At 45.9% G+C, this 9,777-nt stretch overlaps 1 protein-coding gene across 8 annotated transcripts in view; it reads right to left on the minus strand.

Moving 5' to 3' along the window:
- The window catches only part of CDK5RAP2 (CDK5 regulatory subunit associated protein 2), a 208,699-nt gene that overhangs the window by 161,266 nt on the left and 37,656 nt on the right, over window positions 1-9,777 (minus strand). For all 8 annotated transcript variants that reach the window (XM_006155484.3, XM_027774561.1, XM_027774562.1 and 5 more), the window contains exon 6: window positions 5,774-5,850. In XM_006155484.3, coding sequence (XP_006155546.1) covers window positions 5,774-5,850 — 77 coding nt within the window. The remainder of the gene's footprint in view (window positions 1-5,773; window positions 5,851-9,777) is intronic.

Consider the following 9,777-nt stretch of genomic DNA (forward strand, 5'->3'; position numbering starts at 1 on the left):
GGGCAGCAGTGGGGAGCAGAGGCAGGACCACAACTGCTGATGCCACAGAAAAACAGTGCTGGACTTGAATTTGTAAGACACACTCTGAACAGTCCTCATCGGGTTTCTAAAAAATGATTGCAGGTTTCCAGAAGGCAGAGTAATAAAGGAAATGGCTCCACCTAAAGCTGGTTTCTCAGAAAAACTGCAACAGAAAAAAAACCTCTTCACCACTAGCTTCCCATGCCCTACTTTAGGGGTAAATAAAATGTGCCCGAGTAAGAGCCATGTGATCGGACACTCACGTGTACAGGGCCACAGGAGTTTTTTTGCTGAGAACAATGGAAAGTCAAGAGGGCCATGCTTGTTGTCCAAGTCTCAGACATGAGTCGGCCACAAACAGAGACTTTATTCATATCTTTCTTCCTTACACCAATAAGGCTTCGGAAGGCCCCAGTGTCGTGACATCACTGTAATGGAATTCAGTGTGAACAACTGGAGAGTTCAAAGAACATGAGCTCTGAAGCTGGACAAATCCGCTTCCAGATTTTTATTCTATTTTGTCCTAGTGTGACTCTGGATAAATTACTGGGTTGTTGGAAAAGTTATAATGCATTTTTGCATAAAGAACATAGAAAAAAATATGTCATGACTTTTCCAACAACCCAATACCTCTTACACCCCAGTTTCCTCCCGTGAAAAAGGAGATGACTACCTCCTAGAACGCCTGGTGCTCTCCTCTCATCTGAGTGCCCCCCATGCTGGCCTCTGCCTCTGGGCCAACACCGCCGGCCCCTGCTCAGTGGCTGCAAGAGGTCTTACCCTACTGTCTGCTGGGGTCTGAGCTGAGGATAGACTGTCCCCTGGCCAGAACCAAGTCCACCACTCCCACCTTCTGATGAATGCCGTTTAATGTCCTCAAGTCCCGCTCTCTTGGAGCAGTTCTGCTTCTCCACTATTTCCAATTCATGATTCACCGTCGTTTCTATGACCTCTCATGAGGCATTATACATGGCAGAAAGAATTTCTGGGCTAGAAGCCGCTCCTTTCTGAGCCTTAGGAACAGGATTTTTCTGGTCCTGAATTTCTGCAACCCGTTCACAAATGTTTTAGCCCAGAGGCTTTACAACACCTCCGCCATAAAAGGCTCACCTCTATTCCCCTACTCTCACCCCCCAGCCCCTGCCCGCCAAAGTACAAATATACTGCCCCTATCAGCCCAGATCTACTTTGTGTTTTACGGTCTGAATCATATATATATATATATATATATATATATATATTGTCAAAAGGCTGACTACAATTTTTAACAAGTACTGGTATTATTCAGTTTGTTTGTGTTTTAGTTATACCAATAAAATATATACCCAATAATGAATTTTCAAACTTTCCATTTATCATCTTTGTATTTTACAGTTACTGTAGCAATAAAATTTACACTCAGCAGTATGGTGCAATTTTCCTCTGCTAATAGAATTATTATTTTTGTTTGTGTTTTAAAGCTACAGAGATAAAATTTACCCCCAACAATATGACTGCTTTTGTTTTTAATGTCCCCTTTATTGTAACTGATAAATATAACACTGGAAAACCAGCAAACCACTATGTTCACTGTGCTTCACAGCAAGGTACAGTGGGTGCTGGAGCCAGGCCAGCCCCAGCTGTCACCCATTGAGCAGATCGTCTCCCTCCTCTGAGCCTCAGTTTTCTCTTCACTCAATTGGGAATAACGGCTGCCTCAACTAGCTGCTGTAACACCAAAGGCAATTCGGCAGGGCGAGTGTCAGGCCGGGGCGTAGGACACAGCAGGACCTCACCAACTGTTAGCTCCTCCCTTGATCCTTGCTTTTCATATTGAACCTGAGCTAACAAACAAGGCAGACAGCAAGACCTAAGGAGAAGAAGGGTTGAGAGAAAGTGGTCTAACTAGCCTTCCAGCCAATACCAGAAAGAACCATCTATAAGCACCACTCTCACTACCCTTTTTTCTTTTCTTTTTTTGAGAGGTTTTTGCTGTAGGGAGCGTTGTGTTCACCAGAAAGACAGAGACAGAGAGACAGAAAGAGAGAAATCACCCCTGGGGAGATGGCCACGCAGCAATCCCTTCTCCTCCATTCTCCTCTCAGGATCTTGGGCACGCATGCACACGTGCCCAGCATGAGTTTAAGCCACTGGGTCGAGGACTTGAACCACGGTCGACTACATGGGAGTCCAGCAACATAGCCATTATGCCAACTGCTAGTCCCTCGCTACCCTTTTTAATCCTTAACATTTTCCTTTGATTCTTTCCATTCTAACTATCGTTCTTTAGGGAAAAGTAGGGGCTTTTCTTGAGACAGGTCACATATCCTATCCCAACCCCTGCCCCCATCAAAAGTCATAAACTAGAAAAGGGAGGAGTGGGCTTCATATTAATAAAGATATCTCCCACAGACACTGCTGAGGGCTAAGCAGTTAGGAGTGCAGAGGAAGACGTGCTGAGCAGTGATGTGGACGCTCACTGACAGAACACGGACATGCACTTGTGACGTCTACACATGAGAATAATAAAAGAACATAAGCCTCAGGGCTGGACTGAAGTGAGGGATGTGGTTCCCAGTGCAATTGTGAACTCTCTGGCCAGGAGTGGTGACCTTTCCCTTCTCCAGGCCTACCTAGCCTCCTCTATAAAATATGGGTATAACTTGAGATTTGCTGGGCTCCCAGATAATGATCGAACGCACAGAGACGTGAGAGGGTTTTATAAACTAAAAAGTGCCACACACCTGGGACTCTCATTACACGCCGGAGACGTCTGTGAGGAGACTGACGAGAGCTAGAGGAAGCCATGTGTGATTCACCATGGAGCCTCTACGAAGGGCTAGGCCACGGAAAGCGCATTTGGACTGGGAGGGGATGAGAAGGGGAGATCCGCAGGGCTATGTTAGAGCAGCAAGAACAAGACATTTTTGGATGAGTGCTTGAGACAGAGGGTTGGTGGAAAGGAAGCTAGAGTACTTACATCACAGTGAACTATTTTTTTGAGAGATTTTTGCCATAAGGCATGTGAGCTCACCAGAGAGACAGCAACAGAGAGATAGAAAGCAAGAAATCACCCCCCGGGGGGGATGGCCACACCACAATCCCTTCTCTTCCGCCCTCCTCTCAGGATCTTAGGCACGCACACACTCGCTCCTGGCATGAGTTTCAAGCCACTGGGTCTGGGACTCAAACCACAGTAGACTACGTGGGAGTCCAGCTACGTAACCACTACACCATCTGCTGGGCCCCAGTCATGGTGAACATTCTTAGAGCCCATGATCTTAGCCCTAGACATGGGTCATCCCTGACAGCTCCCTTCCCGCCCATCACCAAGGTGTCTGGATGGTGTTTCCTAAAGGTCTTTTCAACACGCCCACCTCCTCGGTCACTCATCTCTCAACTACTGGACCTGCCTCCAAACTGGCCCTGCTCCCTTCAAGCTCCTCCATGATCCATGTCCCATCAGGTACTGAGCGACCTTTTCAAAAAACTCTGACTCTCACTTGCGTTAAGCCCATGATTGCTCGCTTTCCAGAGGACCTCAGGATAAAGACCAAAACCTCTAGTAATCCAGAATTCTCACATTTCCACAGACTAACCCATCTCCCTCTCCTTGAATGCTTTTTCTCCACCCATTCACCCTGCTAACTGGTACTTACCCCTCAGATCTTACTCCAAACACCAACTCCTCAGGGTCACCTTCCCTGCTATACATCCGCGTCTGTGTCTCTGCTCTCCTGCAGCTGGAGACGCTCACAGCCCCCTTTCTTTTTCTCACAGCTCTTCTCTCAGTTTGTACCTGTACATTTCTGATCACAGGTAGCTCATGGCCTCTCCCGCCCCAGCTGGACTGTAAGCCTCCTGTGTAGATCACCACCGGACCCACAAGGAATCTAGTCCAGTGCAGCACACAGCAGCTATTTAATAATATTTTCTGAATATATTAATAAAGCTGCTTGGGACCAGCAGTTAGCATAATGGCTATGTCGCTGGACTCCCACATAGTCGACCGCGGTTCGCGTCCCGGACCCAGTGGCTTAAAACTCATGCCAGGTGCGTGTGCATGCGTACTCAAGATCTCAAGAGGAGAATGGAGGAGAAGGGACTGTGGCGTGGCCATCCCCCCCTAGAGGGTGATTTCTCACTTTCTGTCTCTTTGTCTCTGTCTGACAAGCAAACGTGCCCTATAGCAAAAACCTCTTAAGAAAAATAATAAAAATAAATAAAGCTGCTCACACCAAAGAGCCTCACACATCCATCTGGGTGGCATGTCTGAGAAATATACACATGCAAGCTGGTCCACAGTCCCCCAAACACTCAGGCCTGGGCACTGCTACCAAGGAGTGCACGGTGTGAGTAGGGGTTTCCATGTGTAAGTGCTTAGCTGAAAACCAGTCCTGGCCCAAATCTACAGCAGACAGGGACTGAGTACGAACCAGATCAAATCCCTCTACTGACCTTCAGGCTCAGGCTCAGTAAAGCAGATCTGCCTCTCTGCCTAGAGAATGATGTGCTTCCAAAAGTAAAGCAACAGAAATGTGTTGATCTGGTCATATTTATGAACTCATTCTCTCGTTCAGAAAATGCCAGGCTCCGTAGAAGTCCACTGTAGCTCCGGGAAGAAGCCTGGTTCTGAAAACCCCAGTCTGAGCAGTGCCCGCAGCAGGCCAGCTGTCAGTCGCTGGGCCCTATGGCAGTGGAAGGGATGGTCCTGACCTGGCCCTGGGCAGTACAGCAGTGCCCCAAGCCAAAGGCCCCGTGCTCCCTCCTCATACTCAGCAGGAGCTCTGCTGCCATGATAAATTAAGTATTTCCACAGAAGGTTTCAGCTGGATCCTCAGTGGGGCAGCCCTGCGAAGTCTTTCTCCACTCTCATGGAGAAAACTGAGCACTTTGGAGCCCATACTTCACCAGTCTCTGATGAACTCTCAGAGAAAGGGGGGCCTCTTTTTAGGTCCTCAGTGTGAGGCACAAGTAATTACATAATAAATGTCTATGAATGAGAGAATAACCAGCTGATTCATAGACTAGATTCTCTCAACTATGCCTGTTGCTCAATGAATGTCTGAATAAATGAATCAATGAAAATACTAGTTTTCAAATGTGTTTTAAACAGCAGAACCCCTTTTAAGCAAAATGTCATAAGGGTCCCTAGTATATCTAACAGATTAAAGAATACAACTACCCCACCCTCTGTCTCCCTGGTTCACCCACCAGGACCCCTTCACATCCTCTAGGCTTTTACAGCAATGAGAAAAGAGTGAACTTCTGAGAAAAAGTAACACAGGTAAATATATCGTGAACATACCGCTGAGGAAAGAAGCCAGACACAGAAGAGAATACAGTGTGTAATTTCACTCACAGAAAGCTCAAAAACAGGTAGAACTAAGCAACTATGTTAACAGTGGTCAGAACGATGGTTATCTTCTGGGGAGAAGGGAATGTCGTGAGAGCACAAAGTGGGCATCGAGGGGCTGGTGACTTGCTGTTTCCTGATCCCGACGGTGGCTCCATGGGTGCGTTTGCTTCATGAAAATACAATGTGCTGTATACCGAAGATCTGTTCATTTTTCTATTAAATATGCTATACTTTAAAAACTTGTTGCAAAATAAGTAATTAAATAAAAACGAAAATCTCCTTGGGGGTCCTGAGATCCCAGCTGGAGAACAATGGCCTAGAGAAACTTAAGGTTCTGTTTTGCCGGCCAACCCAGCACCCACATCAGATGCCCCGGGTGATCTGCAAGCTTTTGACAGGATGACAGGTACTCACGAGGCTTTGATGAGCAGCTGCTCTCTTTCCTGGAGCTCTCGCTTCAGACTTTCTACTTCCACCTTGAGTTCGATGTTCTTCCAGATGAGATTAGGAAAGAAAAGAAACAGTGTGAAATACAGGACCTATGAGCACGGAGGTGGGAAAACCGCTTCCAGCGCGGACTAATGATGCGATGCTTGTATGAGGCAGATGTTAGATTCAAAAACCTCATTAGCCTCAGGGCACAGGGAAAAGGGGAATTATTAAACACTGGTGGTCTCAAAAGAAAGCCCAGGATTTCTCAATACTTGGAACAATTATGTAAATGTTCCAAGCTTCTAACAGCCAGAACATTCAAATATCGAGGCATAAATGTCATACAAGGGAGGCTGATTTAAAAATTGTTTGCCCTCCGCCAAGCAAATTTACAAGCAATTCTGCAGTGTGCTTTCACCATTCCAAGGCAATTACTTCTGGTTGTTTACAATCATGCATGTGGTGGCTGTAGCAGTGGGAACGTGGTACAGCTTAAAAAAAATAAAACATGTGGACGGGTAAGTGGAAGGCCACACCACGGCCTATCTCATTTCAGTGCAAGATTTCAGGGTACTCACTTACAAAAAAGCCACAACTGCATGGGGCAAGCTGTCTGTAAGGGACACCACAGTGTTCTCCAACTGGTTGCCTCAACTGACTAGAACAAAGGGAGGCACACATGGCCTTGGGCTCACAGCTCACGTGAGAATTCAAAGACAGAATCTTTAGCAAATGGAAAGCAGCATGAGACAGTGGGGCAGTGGTGAGCTTCTCAAACTTTGCAATGTCTCCCAGATGGAATATTAGATTAATTCGTGTAGCAGAGATAGGGGGTCTGGGTGCATAGTTTGCAGGGGAGTGCTGTTAATCCAGGATTTCTCAGGAATCTCACTCCTGTTTTACTTAATAATTCAGTTTATACTGATTTTACATTCTACTCCATAACACACGTGGACTATTTTAGATATAAACAACATCTCCAATATAATTTACTATCTCAGAGGAGTGCCTCCCTCCTTCCAGCCTTGCAGCCCTGGGAGAATAAGTACCCCATGTTTAGAAGTACAGCCAAAATGAACAGGCACAGGCACGGGACAGGAAGCAGATGGATTTAAAATCGGCCTCTCCTCTTTACCAGGAGGTAGTGGATGTTCTCGATTCACTCCTTCACTTCACAGACACTTACCAAGCCCCTGTGACAAGCCTGGCCCTAAGACAGTGGATAAACATGACAGACACAGGCTCCGCCTTCAGGCCAGCATGGATATGAAACTGGAAGTGTGACCCTGTAACTGTCCTTAGAAGCAGGAGTCCAGAGGGTGAGAAAGCAATGCTCCTCATTCAGGTCTCTCAAGTATCAAGTGAAAAACCTAAAGCCCACATCGCCTCAGGGATTTGTGGACTAAATGAGCAAGCAAAGGAGAAAAGCCTACGAGACAAGGTCCCAAAGAGATTACTGTCTTCACTGCCAAACATCAGGGACTAAAGAAGTCCTTTATGAAGCAAAGCTTTATAGAAGAATCTGATCAGCAGGCGGAAGTCGCTGGACTCTCACATGGCTGACTGTGGTTTGAGTTCCAGACCTAGCAGCTTACTTTCTCACATTCCCTTTTTTACTCTCTGGTCAAATTAAAGGTAATAATGATAATAATAAAATAAATATTCTTAAAAAAAAAAAAGAATCTGATCTTTGCAAAAAGGACACATAATAATAAAATAAATATTCTTAAAAAAAAATAATAAAAATCTGATCTTTGCACAAAGGACAGTGAGTGGCAGTGTATAGTGTCGACTGCGGTTTGGTGAAAACTGCAGAAATATCCTTCAAATAGAGGATTCCTTTTCCAGCTTCTAGAAGGGCAGAGAGCATCTATGATTCAGCTGATAGGATATATCATACCCTCAGTGCTTTCCTTTCTGATGAACCGACTGGCACCCAGCCTGATAAATTTGAAAGACTGGCTAGTTGACAAGTCCGTAAGCCTTTTTTTCAAGCCTAATATCTCAGGTCATAAAGTTATACACATGGTAATCGTAAGGTCCAAACCAAAAGTCAGGACTTTCTAAGCGTGAAATGGAATATTACGAAACTATAAGAAAGAATGAAGAAGTTCTTCAATTACTATTAAGGAAAGATATAAGACAAATACAGGGGCAAGATAAAACACATTTGCATATATGTAAAACAGAGGCTTATACACACATATATGCTTAGATGAATAGAACAAGCTCATTTATGTAAAAAGGCTTTTACACATATCCGCCTTTATATAAAATTCCTCTGCATAAGGTATAAATAATATTGGTTAGATCCAGGAGACTAGGAGACAAGGGTGGAAGAAAGGTAAACCTTTTACACATTTTATATTCTGAACCATGTGTACCTATACAAATACTTAAATTCAAAGAAAAGGGCAATGAAAGCAGGCCATCCAGCCAGACGATGAAAAGAGTAGCTGAGGGGCCAGCAGATGGCGTAGCAGTTATGTCACTAGACTCCCACATGGGCCACCATGGTTCAAGTCCCAGACCTGGTGGCTTGAAACTCACGCTAGGTACATGTGCATGTGTGTCCAAGATCTGGGGAGGAGAATAGAGGAGAAGGGATTGCAGCATGGCCCTCTCCCAGGGAGGTGATTGCTCACTTTCCCTCGGTCTCTGTTTCTCTCTCTTTCCCCGGTGAGTACAAATGCCCGAAGGTGAAAACCTCTACTAAGAAAGAAAACAGTAGCTGAAGCAGGACAGTGCAAGGAGGTAAGAAGACCTAGACTCGAGGGAACCAGCAGTTAGCGTAATGGCTATGTCACTGGACTCCCACGTAGTCGACCGCGGTTCGCGTCCCGGACCCGGTGGCTTAAAACTCACGCCGGGCACGTGTGCATACGTGCCCAAGATCCCGAGAGGAGAATGGAGGAGAAGGGATTGCGGCGTGACCATCCCCCCTGGGGGGTGATTTCTCGCTTTCTGTCTCTATGTCTCTCTCTGTCTGTCTGGCGAGCGCACACGCCCTATAGCGAAAAAACCTCTCCCTCCCCCCTACTGTTAACTTTTGATGTAGTATTTCATCTTTTCTGTGTGTTTATTTGACCACAAAACTGAGGTCATTCTGTAAACTTGCACGCCACTGTTCAAAGAAACAACAAGCCACTGCATGGCCATCTCCCATGCCATCAAACATGCCCCGAACATGCCACTTCAGCTCATTTTATTGGTGGCAGAGACCACATGTGCTAACACGAGAGACAGGCAGACAGCACTGCCGATGACGTCGTCGTGCACAGCCCCCTTTCCGCAGCCCCGCAGCCCCGCAGCCTGCCAGGATCTTGGGTGCAGACACCTGCCTGGTGTGTTCTCAGGCCGAGCCAGGGCTCCAAACCACAGCTGGCCACGCGGCTTCCAGCTCTGCAGTTCGGTTCGCTGACGGCAGCACCGGGCTGGGCTGAAGCGGGTGTGTGGGCACCAGATACTCCACCGTATAGATCTTGTCATCATTTATTTAACTGGACCCTGAATATTGCATTATCTAGGTTGTTTCCCTTGTCTTCATTTAGAAACGGGCTATGACAGTTGTCTAGTTCCTAAGATGCAGTCTACTGCTGTGACAAGAGCTTTGGGGTAGTCACAGAAATGAATGGCGAGGGGCAAATGTCAAGAACCTTTCCAGGGGAGCGGTTGAGCCCTCCTTCTGAAAATGTGCACGTGCTCACATCCAGGCCAGGAGGGCGTGCCTGCTCCCTGCGCCCCAACTGACAGGAGACCTCTTCTTTTTCTCTTTTGTTCTTTCTCTTTTGTTCTTTCTCTTTTTTCTTTTCTTTTCTTTCTTCTTTTTCTTTTCTTTTCTTTTCTTTCTTCTTTCTTTTCTTTCTTTCTTTCTTTCTTTCTTTCTTTCTTTCTTTCTTTCTTTCTTTCTTTCTTCTTCCTTTCTTTCTTTCTTTCTTTCTTTCTTTCTTTCTTTCTTTCTTTCTTTCTTTCTTTCTTTCTTTCTT

Source organism: Tupaia chinensis, unplaced genomic scaffold (assembly GCF_000334495.1).
Source record: "Tupaia chinensis unplaced genomic scaffold, TupChi_1.0 Scaffold000455_1, whole genome shotgun sequence".
NCBI classification, from domain to species: Eukaryota; Metazoa; Chordata; class Mammalia; order Scandentia; family Tupaiidae; genus Tupaia; species Tupaia belangeri.